This window comes from Mauremys mutica, chromosome 8 (assembly GCF_020497125.1).
Source record: "Mauremys mutica isolate MM-2020 ecotype Southern chromosome 8, ASM2049712v1, whole genome shotgun sequence".
Classification (NCBI taxonomy): domain Eukaryota; kingdom Metazoa; phylum Chordata; order Testudines; family Geoemydidae; genus Mauremys; species Mauremys mutica.
This window is the reverse complement of record NC_059079.1, coordinates 103,956,123-103,971,895: the sequence shown is the minus strand read 5'-3', so window position 1 is coordinate 103,971,895 and position 15,773 is coordinate 103,956,123. Positions and strand designations below refer to the sequence as shown.

At 41.9% G+C, this 15,773-nt stretch overlaps 1 protein-coding gene across 2 annotated transcripts in view; it reads left to right on the top strand.

Annotated features, from left to right (window-relative positions):
• RNF130 (ring finger protein 130) overlaps positions 1–15,773 on the top strand; it is an 81,999-nt gene that overhangs the window by 33,846 nt on the left and 32,380 nt on the right. For both annotated transcript variants that reach the window (XM_045026981.1, XM_045026980.1), the window contains exon 3: positions 5,070–5,320. In XM_045026981.1, coding sequence (XP_044882916.1) covers positions 5,070–5,320 — 251 coding nt within the window. The remainder of the gene's footprint in view (positions 1–5,069; positions 5,321–15,773) is intronic.

Sequence of the window (15,773 nt, the reverse complement as noted above, 5' to 3'; positions counted from 1 at the left end):
GTTCCACTATTTATTCACTATCTTCTTTATCGCTTTTTCCTTCCTCCTTGCCCCATTGCTTTTCAGTTCTTCCCTTTCTTTAGTTCCTTTTATCACTTTTTGATTTGTTTCCCCTCTATCAAATAATAATTAAAAATTGTGTAATGATATTCAGCAGAGCATTAACCCCATACATTTACAGCGAGGCCTGCTGACTTGTATTTAATATAGGAAAAGCTACACTAATAGGAAATATGAGTCATTTAAATTAAATGTTAGCATCTGTGAATATTGCATCCTAGATCTAGTGTCTGTCCTTAGTTCACAGCCTGTGGCTGGTTTTAGTGAAAATCCAGTTGTCTTTTTCCTGGAGAATAGCTTTGTTCTTGGCTGACTGAAATGTTGGCTCTCATTAGCATTTTGGGATGTGACTTCACTGTTAATACATACTCTTATTTCTATAGATACTTTCAAAATTTTATGTTCGGTATTTCAGAGGTTTTTCTTCCTCTCTTTTGTAAGATGTGAAGCATTTGATAGACTTTTTCTCCCCTTCTCCATGGGTATTTGGTTAATTGGCTTTGTTAGTGTTAGCATACTAAAGAACTTTCCATCTTACAATTTCCACTGATTAAACATACAGAAAATTTTCACTCATAGGTATACAATCTGTTTTCCTTTTTTTCCTTAGTTTTTTTTTTCGGGGTGGGGGGGGGAGGCTTTGTAGAGTCAGAAGCAGTAGAAGAGGTTTCTGTCTGTTTACCTTTGAATTCTTCCAGGTGTAAATTATATTGCAGTAGTGGTGAGGAATCCCAGTCATGGACCAGACCCCTTGTGCTAGGCATTGTACAAACACATGACCAAGACAGATTGTCATAATTTTGGGGCAAAGACCAAGTAAAGGCTTCTGCAGTTGATTGAGAAAGAAACAGGCTAAGCTACTGAGATTTTAGTCAGTTGTGCTTTGCCGAGGCTCCATAAATAATTTTGTATTGGAACACTGATTTGGCTATTGCTGGATGATATTCTGATGCTGCTGACAAGCGGTGTCATCAAGAGGCGTCGCCCCCGAATTTCTGCGGCATTTCGGCGGCGATGCCTCTCGATGATGTCGCTTGTCGGCGGCAAGTGACATCATCGAGAGGCGTCGCCGCCAAAATGCCGCAGAAATTCGGCGGCATTTCGGCAGATGCTCCACTGCCGGCCAGGACACGGGCTCACTTAGATGCCCCCGTGGGCGCCAGGGCACCCACGGGCACAGCGTTGGGGACCCCTGCACTAAAGTGATTCCAGGATGGCAGTATGTAACTAATTGGGACTCATAGCAAGACAGGGTACTCGGGCAGGGGTTCCCAAATTGTGGTACATGAGTTTAATGTTCCGTCAACTCTCTTCACAACTCTTTATTGGTTCATATACCACCTTCTTAAAGTATGAGACCTGCTGTTCTAGGGAAAACACTGAGCATAAATAAATGGTCTGCTCTTGATCATCGCGTGACATCTATGAGCCATACTGTTCAGGGTTTCAGAAATACTTAGTATATGCAGCACTGATGTGTTAACAGAGGTTTCCTCAGCCAAGGGACAGATGGCTCTTGTCTTGTACTCTCAGCTGCAGGTATGGACTGGGCCACTCCTGTACAGGGTAGGAAGCCAACTAATGCCCTGTTCATAGAATTAAGGAGTTACGGTGCTGACTGAGAATGGAGATACTGAAATAGAGGGTTTGGGCTTTCTGCTCTCTTAATTTCTTCAACCCCTATCATCTAGTAAATATCACCGCAAATGGTTTGTACATTTTCATGTGAAACTGAAACACCCAACCTTCCCCAAGCATTGAGGGAATGCCTGTATAGGACAATCTACAGTGGATCTTCTGTGAATCTCTTGTGCTCTACTATTCAAATTAATTTTCTGTAACTTATGTTGGTTTCTGTTTGTTTAAAGCTTCAGATGAGTTATGTCTACATTTCTTTAAAAATACTCCGTTCCGAATGAATTACTGGATTTTGCCTATTTTGCGCTCGCTCTTTTAAATGTGATGGTTTTATTACATTCCTTCCATCCCTACTCATTTAAAATACCATAAACTGTTAAGCAATTAGGTCTTGTGGGTTTATGGGGTTTTTTTGGGGTTTTTTTTGGTGGGAAACCCCTCCTGTTTGTTCTTGATGGGCTACGGAATTTGTTTTCAAGTAATTACCATGTATATCAATTCTGATGGTAGGGCTTTTCTTCTCTACTGAAACTGGGGTCAGGTACCATTCTGTCAACTATGCTTATGACACTGAGAAGCTCATTAGGACAATTTCTTTGAGAGCTGTACACAGTGAGTCTAAGCATGAGCCATCATTACACTTCCCTGTTCAATGACTGGTTTTCATAATAGGGAGTTCAGGGTTTAGGAGAGTTGTTAAATGTGTTCTCTGTGCTCCATTCTATAGAGAAACATTACATGTTCTCTCTTCCAACCAGAAAGCAGGAGGTAAAAAGATTGCACTTTTCTTATCTAAGGCAAGCCCTTCCTCCTTCATACTGGTGTAAAAAACTGTTCCCCTGCTTTTCTCCTTTTCTACAAGAAGAAAGGGAGACAAAAAAGATATGGGTGAAGAGAAGCTGTTTGGAACATAAGAATGGCCATACTAGGCCAGACCAAAGGTCCATCCAGCCCAGTATCCTGTCTACCGACAGTGGCCAATGCCAGGTGCCCCGAGGGAGTGAACCTAACAGGTAATGATCGAGTGATCTCTCTCCTGCCATCCATCTCCACCCTCTGACAAACAGAGGCTAAGGGCAGTATTCCTTACCCATCCTGGCTAATAGCCATTAATGCACTTACCTCTGTGAATTTATCTAGTTCTCTTTTAAACACATGGCTCTCTCCATCTGAGCCATGTAGTCTCTCAATTTGTAGAGGTTCTTGACAGGTAAGTGTACTTCCCTCATGCTGTCCCTCTGGGCTCGCTAGCATTCCTCCCTCCCCCTGCCTCTTCCATCCTTTACACAGCTTCCCAGACTGTTGTTGGGGAGGCAATTTTGAGCCTCCTAGTTTACTTACTCTGACCCCCACCATCTTTTCTGCTGGGCTTTTTTCTTTACAGGAGCTCTGTTTCCTGCTCTTTCTTTAGCTGCTTCCACCACATCTAGGGGCACTGTCTAATCTGAGCCAGCAGCTCTGATTGTACAGCTGACAGGCCCTGCATTCAATCCTCTGCTTTCTGCTGAATCTTGGCATTTGTTCTTCCCCCACTCTCCATTCAAACTTATTCCTTGCTTTCCCTTACTCCAGAGTGACCTGGCCAGAAACTTACTTTTGCTACTTCACTAGTGGAGTCCCCGTCTTCCATAGCTCTCTGTCCTTCCTTTTGCAGTGGCTTACCTATGGTCACCAAGGAAGTCAGACCATTTTAGGGGAACCCTGCATCTTTCCAGAGCAGCTGGAATTCCTTAGGACTAATTCCTTAGCTGTCAACAGAAGCCTCATAGTACTGGATTCCCTAGACTAGTCAGAGTGATCCTAAAACTATCTCCAAAGGGCACACAGAGAAAAGGACTTGGTACCTCAAGGAAGTCAAGACCATTGAAGGGTAATTCTTTATTCCTTAGCTACTCCTTCAGATGGACCACACCAAGAATAATCCATCATTCCTAAAGATTCTCACCCCTCTTCTAAGGTCCCTTTTATGCAGATCACCAAACTGTTCCACACATTATGACGTTTGAAAGGTCATGGCTGATTTCCTAGGCTTTCTACCTGATGCTGTAACATGGCAAAGAGATAAAGCAGATGATGAGAAAATCTTGATCTGTCTTTCTCTTCTTCACTCCATGGCTTTTCCTGGTCTAGAAATATTCAGTCAGATTACAAAGAGACAGTGCTCTCTTTATGGGCAGTGGCGAATTGTGTAATTGTTTACCTCCTGCTTCCTGGTTGCTTAATTGTGAAAATCACTGTAATGGGTTATTCTGGGAAGAGATTGGAGCCAATGTTTTCATTAGTAGCCATGTGAGGTAGAATTTACGCACTAGCTACTGCAATCGCATTTTTTATTTGCATGGATAGAATTATTTCTTAGTTTTTGGTTCCTCTGTAGATAGAGATACAGGGGCAGAATTGTGGTTGTCCAAGTAACTTCAGTTACAAAATATGAAAATACACAATGTTTGGGTTGATTTAAGTATGACTTTAAATTTGAATTTCCAGGCTTTCTGACGTTTATCTTTTGATAACTATAGTAGTCTATTAAAGGCTTTCCCATGAGGTAACAGATCAACAGCTTCATATCTAGATTTAGTTCTTTGATTGGAAACTTTGTTGCTCATTTGAGCTGGGAGCTTACCTACTTCAGTCACTTAATCTGATTAATTGACACTGCAGGGGAAGTTTACCATATTCTGTGTTACTTAAATTTTATAGGGCTACAACTTGGTAGTTAATTGCATGTACTTTGTAGAAACCTATGCTGCTTCCCTCCCTCTTCAGATTGCTGCCCCACTTGACACTGTGGTGCCTCCTGAGGGGGAAAACAGAGAATAACTTTTTTTCTCCCTTAATTACCTGACTTCCTAAAAGATGTAATTATTCTTTAAACCACATTGCACTTTACATGGATGAGACCTATGAAGTTCTGTAACAAAACAAAAACCCTAATAAATGCCATTTATTTCCTGTAGAAGTGAAAATTTCTAGTGGGATTTCTGTGGAATAGTATTTAAGTTTCAGGAGAATAAATATCTGCTCTGGTCTCATGGCTGAAGTTTTCAGGGTATCATACGTAGATAAGAAATGTACCTTTTTACACTAGTTCAATACACACACAGTTTAAAAAAACAGCTCCCATTGACAATCTATAAATTGGTAGCATTCAAATACATGGTAGCACTGTGGAAACCTAGCATCACAGTTCAGAGATCTGTCTTCAGTACAAGCCATGAATGCTAAACAGCCACAACGTGTTGAGAAGGGCTAGGTGCATCCTTTAAGACAAATCATCAAACATCTGTGTAATAAAATTTTGGTGTGAACAGCATGCCATGTTAATTGTAGATGTAAAGAGTGGATTTTTCTTTTATCTGTCTTTTTTGTAGGAACTGGAGACATTGTTGCTGTCATGATTACAGAGTCCAAGGTAAAGGAGATCCTAAATTACTTGGAAAAGAACATCTCTGTCCTGATGGCAATAGCAGTTGGAGCCCGTGTTCCTCCAAAGAATTTTAGTCGTGGCTCTCTAGTCTTTGTGTCAATATCATTCATCGTTTTGATGATAATTTCATCAGCATGGTTAATATTTTACTTCATCCAGAAGATCAGATACACAAATGCACGTGACAGGAACCAGGTAAGATGCCCCTTGCTTCTCTCTATTTAGATGTTTTTATTTTTATATATTGCTGTAGTTAACTATCAGATCATATATGTAGTAATTATACTATGCTATTAACAATGAGCCCTGTATTCCGAAAGAGTGTATACCAATGGAGGAAAATTTTATCTAGCAGATGCTTGCTATGATGAGTAACAGTCATAGAAAATCTCCATACAAAAAACAGGAAGGAATACTATTTGATACTATAAGTTACTCTAGTTAATTGTCATAGCACGTTCTTTATTATTGGGCCACAAAGTGAAGTGTGATTGACTTTTTCAAATTATTAGTCTGAAAAAGTAGATCCTGGGTTTTTAGATATCCATCACTCTTAGCCTGAGAAATTTAAAGTTAACTGCTCAAGAGCTGTGTGTAATAGTATACAATGAAAATCCTAAAGAAAGAATGTATCTCCTTATGATTGTTCTTTAGTTTTTTGAATCTGCTCATTAATGTATGTGGGGTTATTTAAAGTGAGAAATTCCTTCCTTAAGAACTCTAAACAAAAATGACCCAGTGTTATAAACTGTTGTGCAGTGCAATAAAATATTTTCTGCTGTATCTTCAAGTAGTGTCCCTATGGATGCTCTACTGTAGTTGTATCTGCGACCCTGCACTGCTTATCGGAGAACTTTGGTAGCAGTGTCCGTTCAGCCTGCGCATGCGCTGCCCCCCCACGAGGCCAACCAGCACTGTGCAGGCAAATCCTCCTCTGTTCCTTTTCAACTGCCCCTGGCTAGAGATGGAGCTTTAGCTATTTGTTAGTGGATCATTAATCTCTTTAGAATTGCTAATCTTTAGCTTTTTTTTTAAGCTTCTTTTCTTTCTTTACTCCATTTATCTTTTATTTGGCTGTTGCCCAAAACAAAAAAGACTTCATTTTTTCCTCAACCCCCTGTCTGGGGACCCCGCCTTGGACAGGGTATTTCCGGCTCTCTAGGCTTCAAGAAGTGTCTCAGGTGCAAGGAATCTATTCCAGTGACTGATGGACACTCTCAGGGCATCTGCTGCCTGGGAGAGGCACACATCCCACAGAAGTGTGGATTGTGCCAGCAACTGAAGCCCAGATCCAGAAAGGATGGAGAACTGAGGCTGAAACTCCTACTCACAGAGGCAGCCCTTCAATCATCCGAGTACCCCAGATGCCTGAAAACCTCACCACAACTCTCTACTTCTAAGGGAGGTGAGCCCAAAGAGATGTCCAGGAGCCACTCACAGAAGGCCTCTAAGAAAAGGGCCATGAGTCCCCACAGTGACCCCTGATTGAGGCAAAGACTATCTCCGGCTTGATTGTCTGTACTGACTGCACCAAAGCTTTCTAAATCCAGTACCCAGGGCTCTCATGGTACTGCCCCAACAGAGCATGTGGGGTTGCCTAAGAACACAATGGGCACAAGCAAGGAACCATCAGTACTGTCTGGTGCGACAAACACAGAAAATCCGCCCTGGGGAAGGCTCCTGTGATATGGGCGTAAACATCGTACTGCCTGTGGCACGCCAGGCACAGACGGACCATACTACCAGGCCCACATTACTGACTCCTTTGGTGCAGGCATCTCAGTACCGACAAGCACTACTGGTTACCGATGCCTTCGGCACCATCAGACTTCTGCTATGCGATGGACCTCTTGGTGTCGCATGTGCTGGATTTGCCTCCGGTCAGTACTGGGGCCCCGCTGCCAAGTTCATCCAGAGCTCCTGACTCACTGACAACCTCATGTCATGCACTACCCTTCTCATCCACTGCATCAGAAAGTGAGCAAGAGGACTTGGTCTCCCATTGCTCCTCTCACCCTCCATATTGTGCCCAATTCCATCATGGACCACAACCATACCATCCACCTGATCCACAGCCTCCCTTGTATGGACAGCCTTGGTACCAACCACCTGGCCCCTCCCTGACAGGCTCAAAGACAAACATGCCTCCCATAGCTCTAGTGTGGCCTATCAGCAACTGAGGAAACATCCTCCTTCAGCTGATGCATCAAGGGCACCTGAGCCCTTGAACTGACGAGGGAGGAACAAGAGGCTGAAGCCAAGGAGGAAGTTACCCCTCAGACTAATTTCTCATTGTCATCACCAGATGAGATGGTGATGTTCCCTCCACCATCGATGGCAGATGACTTTAAACTATTTCAGGACCCGGCCCAGCAAGTGCCAGAGGCACTACAGGAGGTGAACGAGTCACACCACAAACTATTGGACATCTTACATTCTCCTGCCTTGTCCAGAGCAGTCCTCCCTATTAATGAGGCACTCTTGGACCCTGCCAAAATCATATGGCAGACCCCCACATCCGTCCTGCCAACATGTAAGCAGGCCAACAAAAAAATTTCCTTCCCAGCAAAAGACAGTTTCTCTTCTCCTACCCACCTCCCAATTCGATCATAGTGTATGTGGTTAACTCAGAAAGCCCCAGCACCATTTCACATCCAGCCCTACATTTGAGTCACCCTCTTGAAAGTGTGTGGCAATAGTAATGGTCTAATAATGTGGTCAGTCAAAAAGAGAAATAAAAATATTTGGCATGCTCTAAATAGGCCTCAGAATCATAGAAAGAAATATAGAACTGAAAGGGACCTAGAGAGATCATTAAGTCTAGTCCCCTGCATTGAGACAGGACCCAAGTATACCTAGACCATCCCAGACAGTTGTTTGTCTAACCTGTTCCTAAAAGTTTCCAGTGATAGGGATTCCACAGTCTCCCTTTGCATATGTCTACTTCGCATTGTAACACTAGGGTTAGTGGGACTGGAATCCGCTGACCTGTGTTAGAGAACCCAGGACTCGAGCATCTATGCTAATTGTTAACCCTGTGTTCAGAATTTTCTAACCCAGGCTCGAACCTGGGACTCTGGCATCCACACAGCAGCACGCATACCTGAGTCAAACCAACCATATCCCAGACTCCCAAATACTCTCCTGAAATGTGGCCATTCTAGCCCTTTGACCATGGTGCATAGTGGAAAACTTTACTGCCCACGCTGCATGTTTCAGGAAGTTTGAACAGCCTGCCAGCACATATTGCTGAGCAATCACTTTGCTGTGTGTGCTTCCAGCTACCAGAGCGAGCAACATAGAGGAGGTGCCTCTTGAAGAATTTTCCTTGATTGAGCTTTCACCCTTGTGTCATGAAACAGGCAGAGCTTCTGTGACATGCTATTGGATGTTTCCTCAGTGTTTTCTGACCCACTGAAGTCACTTGACATACCTTATGATGGAGAAGGAGGAGGCGTACCTAGGCATGGTAGACTCAAACTGTCTGATGCTGTTCATGACACACTATAGCTGCTGATGCCCCCTATGTAGACCAACACTTCTGGAACAGGGCCACAAGCACAGACTGGTGGGATCACATCATCATGCAGTTGGATGAAATGTGATCTAATCTAAGACACTAAGGGGTTAATTTTCATCAGATAGTCTCCATATATGCTTGAGCTCTTCTGGTGCACTAGAACCTGTGTATACACAGGATGGATTTTTCTCATCCAGTGTGTACAAGTGTTTGTGTACAAGTGTTAATGTACAAGGATGTGTACCTGCACTTACACATGCCTAAGCAGAAAATGAGTTGAGGTTCAGTTGAAAATCAAGCCCTGATACTTCCCCAAGAGCACTAGCTAATTTCATCTGATTTCAGTGCATCTCATCAAGTTAGTGTGGTGGTCTAGTACACATATGCTACATTTGACTGAAATAGAAGTTCCCAAGAAGTTCCTTGGTTCTAAGGATTGCTGGTCATCTGCTGAGCTATTGTAGGGTCATTTCAGGCCTGATAGTCACATAGCACACTCTCCTCATTTGCAACTACTAAATAGCTTTTTAAAAAAATAGCAAAACAGCATTGCTTTTCTAATATTATTCTTCCCTGTAAGCAATTGCTGGTGATGCCACAGAGCTGTTATTAGATTGCAAATAGAATGGTCGGTAATTCATGAGACACTGTAAGATGTTGTTCTTCTTATGAAAAAGTTTTGAGACCATAGTTCTACTGGACTTAAAAGTACAGTACCCTTGTGTGGGAAGGCAGAGATGCAGCTGGACAGAATTTTCTACATTAACGGCTACAGAGTGACTTGAAGAATGATGGCAGTTGCTAAATTAAAAACAGAATTTACTGCCCCCGTCATTGAGAGATGCGATTATGCAGGCTCAGTGTCTGGCTTGACATTCTGAAAGCTGCCTGAGGACATTCAGACCAAGAAATGAGTCATTAAAGGTCCAATCCTCTGGGGAGTTGAGTGCCTTCAGCTTTTACTAACTTCACTGGGCCCTGTACTCAGCACCTGACAGTGATTTTCTATAGTTCCAAAAAGCTGATCCTGAAACAGACCATTATTTTTAAGAAAATGTAGCCCTTATTTACTATCCTAGTTAGTGGACTGAGAACTGATTAAATTCATAATGCACTACACTTCTACAGTGTACTCTGTATAGATTGTCAAAGTGCACTCCAAACACTAAGGAATTAATCCTGTAATGCTCCTGTGAGTTAAATAAATATCCCCATTTTCTAGATTAAGAAACTGAAGCACAGAGAGACTAAGTGATTTGCAGTAACTTCTTGTGTGACCATTGGGAAAGCGTGAAGTAGTACACAAACCTCCTGACTCTCCCAGTCCTGTGCTTTAACCGCTATATTGTGCTGTCTGTTAGGGCTTCCTTATAGTGATGGGGATTCTAAAGAACCAAGGAAAATATTGCAAACCTGGCTGATGTCAATGCAGAGAAGGATTCTCATGTAGACTTCATGCCATTTAACTGTGCAGAACGCCTCTGACTCTTGGTACTACAAAACTTCATGAACCAACTTAGCCAGTCTTTGAACTTTATTGTGCTATTACTTTCTCTTTCACCAATATTTTGTCTATAGTTGTCTGTCTAAATATGGCTCCACTGTAAAAAAAATTCTTTAGTCACTCATGACACTTACTCAGATATTAATTGGACTCTGAAAGTGACAGCTTTGTTAAATGGACATGGGTCTAATGGCCTAATTTTTCTTCATTCTCTTCCTGCTTCTGTTCCCATATACTGTGCCATTTCTTTTATGGGGAAGGATTAACAAGCCTCAACAAATCCTGCGTGCATTCTTCTCGACATTCTCTTATTCTCCACGCGGAGGATAGAATTTGCAGTCTCTGTAGGTCCTCAGTTTGTTTTGAAACTCAAATTTGTTTGGCTATAGTCACTGCTTAAGTAATTATTTTCAAGAGTCATTAAAGTCCATCTGTGGTAACTTGCTCTGTGATGCCCCTTTGGATATGTTCCGTTAAAAAAATGACTCCTTATGGCTCCTTTTGAAGCTCTAACAGCTCTGCTAAATGCCACTTGAACAGTGCCTAACAAATGCAAAGCTTTTTAAAGCTTCAAAAGTGAGGCTGTCTACACTACACACCTTTTAGGGACACGGCTGTGTCACTACAGCCGTGCCGCTATAAGGCGCTGTTTGTTGGCAGGAAAGAGCTCTCCTGCTGACAAAAATCTTCCACACCCACCAAGTGGCGTTAGCGTTGTCGGCAGGAGAGCTCAAAGCGCTGTTCACACCGGCTCTTGTCGTCAACAAAACTTTTGTCTTTCGGGGTGGGGGGGGTGAGGTGTTTTTAACATCTCTGAACGACGAAAGTTTTGTCTTTCACTTGCAAGTGTAGACAAAGTCTGACTAAAGATTTCCTTCTCAGTTGTTCCCAGTAATAGTGGTTGGGGTGTGGTAAGCCCTATGCAGATCCTGCAAGTTTTCCTGGGATACATCATATTTAGGTGCCCACACTGTAACTGGTTACTCATCATGGTCCCTTTGGATGTTAAAAGTTTAAATATAATTAGTACTCCTTGGATATTCCTTGAGTGACAGATTATTCCCCCTGCATCCCATATATTGCTGTAGGCGTCTTCCCAATGCAGATGCTTTAAAACAGCTGCTCTGTGGGGAAAGTGCTCTTATGACCTTTTTTACTTTCTTTAGATTTTTTCAAAGGTCAGGAGAAACTTGATGAAATTTTTATGTGGTTTAAAAAGCGCAGCTTATTAAAGTTTAATAAGGAGGTGGCAGCAGCTAGAACTCAGTTTGAAGTGCTCAGATATATTGTAAAGGAGAAGCCAGAGCTTTTAGTGATGCACTAACAGCTAATTTCTGAACGGTGCAGGTTTTAAGCTATTGTGTGTAGAAGCACACTAGCCTTTCTACAGAAATCATTGAAAACAGATGCTGTGTTTCTTAAATAAAAGAAATAGGTAGAACTGTATGTTACAGGTGCCTTACTGTTAACCTCGTGCACTTCCACTGGGCCAAAATCATTAAACACCTTTTGTGGTTATTCAGTTTGCCAGTTAGTGATGTCTTTTTCCTTAAGCTAATATCAGTCATGAGTCTAAAAGCAAAAATTCCATCTACCCACGGTACAAATAGCAAGACTGAGGGACACAGGATATTGGTTCATCAGAGGGCTTGTCTACATTAGGGATTTTTGCATCAGTGTAAGTACATGAGTGAAAATCAAAAGTGTAAATACTCTGCACTGGTACTGTTTACACTGGTTTCAAACTGGAGTAAGTCCCACTAGTGCAGCACATTTATGCTGTTTATTTTCACATTGGTATAAACCCCTAAAGTATACAACCCCTGAAACTTAATGAGAGCTCCAAACAGCTATTAGAGTTACAAGATACCGTAGTTAAATGTGAAATGTTGTTAAAGATCAAGCTTGCTCTGTTAATTTTGTAGGTGTCCAAGTTAAATATTAACGTTTCCAAAAGAAAATGAACTCTTATGTGCCTGTGCTGAAAGTTATATTGTATGTATATGTTATTGTCACACAGTTTGAAGATCCAATACAGATCAGTGAGAGGTTGTCACTGCCTGCCCTGTAACCTTGGGTGCCTGAAATGCCCCACTGTTGTAGCTCACAACCTGGCACCAGCCGATAAGCCTTCAGGTCACATTCAAAGTGTCTGTGCACTAGACAGCCCTGTTTGAATAGCTTTGATCCACAGCCTATCTACAGCCCCTCTCTGGCTTCCACCAACCTTGGTTACAACCGGCAAGGTGACTCCAACACACTCCAGAAGTTTCCCAAAACTCTGTGCTCTGCAATGTCCAGCCCTCTCCTAGACAGTTCAGAGAAAAAATAAGGTTTGCTTGTTCCTTTAAAGAGACAAAAGCACATCAGTGTTTATTAACTTACCAGGGGTAAATACACCCTACCCAGAAAACACAGCACTGAGTTGGTTTATAGTAAAAATAAAACACATTTATTAACAGTATATAGGTTAAGTGATGCCAAGTAAAAGGAATAGGGTTAGAAAGGGAACACAAAAGTGAAAACACTCGTCTAAAACTTCATCTAGTAAGGTACAGGCTTTGTTCAAGATGCTTTCTCTCACCATTCATTCTTCTTTCCAGCCCTAGCTGACTTTCCCTTTCAGGACCTTCTACAGAAGTACAAGATGCTGGCTTCCTTTGTCTTCCTAGGTGAAAAATCTTTGTGTAGGCAGGTTTCTCTCCTATATTTAGTTTCCAGAGACTTCAAACCCTTCTGTGGCTGAAGGACCCATCTTTCTCAGCTAGCAAGAGCTCTGGCCTCTTGTCTGTCCAGTGATGGTTGCCAAATATGTCTTCTGCCCTTGCTTCTTTCCTCCAAAATGCAGTGACTTTGTTTCAAGAATAGGATGGCCTCATGTTCTTCTTCCCTTCCTGTGGACTTTCCATCCATCTGTATATAAATAGGGCTTCCATTGTTTTGACTTCACCATGCTTAATTTACATAGGAGTTAGGTACATAGCTGCTTTCTCTCCTTGTTGGGAGGAAACATGACTGGCCACAGATTTTAAAGCATAATATTTCCTCACTGTGTTAATACACCTCTATCTCGATATAATGCTGTCCTCAGGAGCCAAACAATCTTTCTGCATTATATTGAACTTGCTTTGATCCACTGGAGTGCGCAGCCCTGCCCCCCTGGAGCGCTGCTTTACCACATTATATCCGAATTTGTTATATCGGGTTGTGTTATATCGGGGTAGGAGGTGTACATACATTTCACAATATTAATCACCAGTGTCATTAGCTTTCAGAAAAGCCCTCACTCTGTACACTTTTATAATACAATAATATTGTACACAATCAGTTGATTGTTATTTATTACTTGAGGTTCAGCCCCACTTCTTTATAGACTGGTAACCCTCTGAAATTGATTCTTTTCAAGATCAACTCTTAAAGGTTTTTTTTCAAGCTCTGAGGAAGGTGACATGGAGTCTGGTGGTGAAGGAAACTCCATGCTCTTTCATCCCTAGCTGGTATTTGCTAAAATGCAAATCATTCTGTTTCCTGCAATCTACCCTCTCCTTGTTAGTGTGATAACCCAGTTTACTGCTTATATGTAAACGTACCTTCTTTATCTCTGCCTCCTGACCAGGCTGGGTAGAGCAGCAAACATATTCCTTTGTCCAGGGCAGACCTATTTACCAATTCCCCTTGACATGCCTGGTTTAAACACATTCTAGTTACAACCCCAGTATATATCCATAACTCTTAATGCACACTGTGTACGCACCTCATGCAAAAATATTAATCAGTGAGTTCATTTTCAAATGATACAAGGCATATTTTATACAAAGATTACAGTAGTGTGTAAGGTGTGAATACAGGGGTGCTTAGTCACAGTAATACCATAACACATAATTACATACAAAAGTCTAGATTCAAAGAAAGTTATTTAGGATGCAAAGTTACATGCATAATGGGACTGGACAAAGGTTTCCAGGGCAATATTAATTCTGGCACCTCCTAACTTTTGAGTGCTTGACTCTGCAATCTTAATGTCCCTTTAATGTAATTTTTCGGTGTAATGCCCAGTTAAAATAAAAAATTCTATAATGCAGGACCATATGGATCTCCAACACCAAACATGGGTCATAAAGTTGGCATTGGACCTTAAGATTTATAGCACAAGCTCTACCACTTGAGCTGATCAAAGTCATAAGCTGTTATCCTCTATATTGACCAGTCATTAGAAGGAAGATGGGAGACACACTCTGCCAGTGGGCTTCATAGTTATTTGCTGATAGCAGAGTAATATGGAGACCCAGGACTCCTGGGTTCATTTCCAGGTTCTGAAGGGGAGTGTTCTCTAGAAGAAAGACCCTTCTGCCCCTATGTCCCTGTGCTTCTGTCTGCAACACCCTGCCTCTTCTGGGTCAATCCTCACCCCAGATCCTATCCCCACCATATCTGACCCCTCTGCATTCCAGTCAGGTTACTTTCTACTCCTCTTCCCTGCCTGGTTTCCAGCAAGGGGAAGCATTGAAAATGGGGGAGTTCTCTCTGTTCCGTGTCAGAGCAGCAGCCAGGAGAAACAGCTGCAGTAAAGTCCTGCTCAGACCCTACCCCTGAGAGGAGCATGCTCAGTACATATTCAACAACTACTTTTGCTCAAGATTCAACTGTAAACAAGTCTCTCCTGAGCATGTGCAAACAGCAATTTTTCTAAGGTTTATAAATGGGCCAAATTTGGGTGGATTTTCACGGGGGTGGCTTAAGACACATCCCCAACACCAGTAGTAAAGGAAAGCTTGAAAATAAAATCTTTCCTTACAAGTTGTCCTTACAAGTGGTAACGGTACAATTACTGTGAACATTCTATGTGTGACTATAGACGTTTTTAAACGAAAAAATAAACTAACTTTTTTTCTCTCAATCCAATGTAAACCTCATCCTGTTTCTGTGGGGCGTTGTGGTTACTGAAACAAGGAAACATGAGCTTTGTTCAGCTCAAAGTGACCTGGCCCTGAAATCTGTGAACTAACTGGCAACTTGCCATTCTTAATTGGCTTGGATCAGAGCATTGCAGTTGGAATCAGCACTTTAAGCATAGAAATGGCTGTTTCCAACTAACGCTGATGCCCATTAAAAACAACTTGACCCTTTGCAACCAGATAAGTTTGTCTTGGAATCAGTATTCATGTGAGCTTTATTCAAGTATAGTCTGTATTGACTGAATTTTGATTTTATGGCCATTAAATTATTTTTTGGCATGTGTAGATACTGGTTGGTTTTATGTTGTATTGAGATAAATATTAGGCTTGGCTGTGAATCCTCTGCCTTTAGAGGTAATTTCAGGTTTATTCCCTACTCAAGGAAACCCCAAATAGAAAACTTATGAAGAGAACAAGTGATGATATACAGCTCATTGAATAAAAAGTAATTAGAACAGTGTACAGTGGGAATTAATGGAAGGGCATGAGCCTCTATTTATATCCCAGTGTATGTGTTTTAATGGCTTGTAGATGTGGCTTTAAAAAACAACTCAGACAGCGTATGAGACTTCTGCCATAGTAGATGATTACCCTGACTGCATGTACATGGTCTGCAGTTGAATTTTCTCTCCGATCTTGTGTGTAGGTTATCTGGTTGTCGTTGCTATA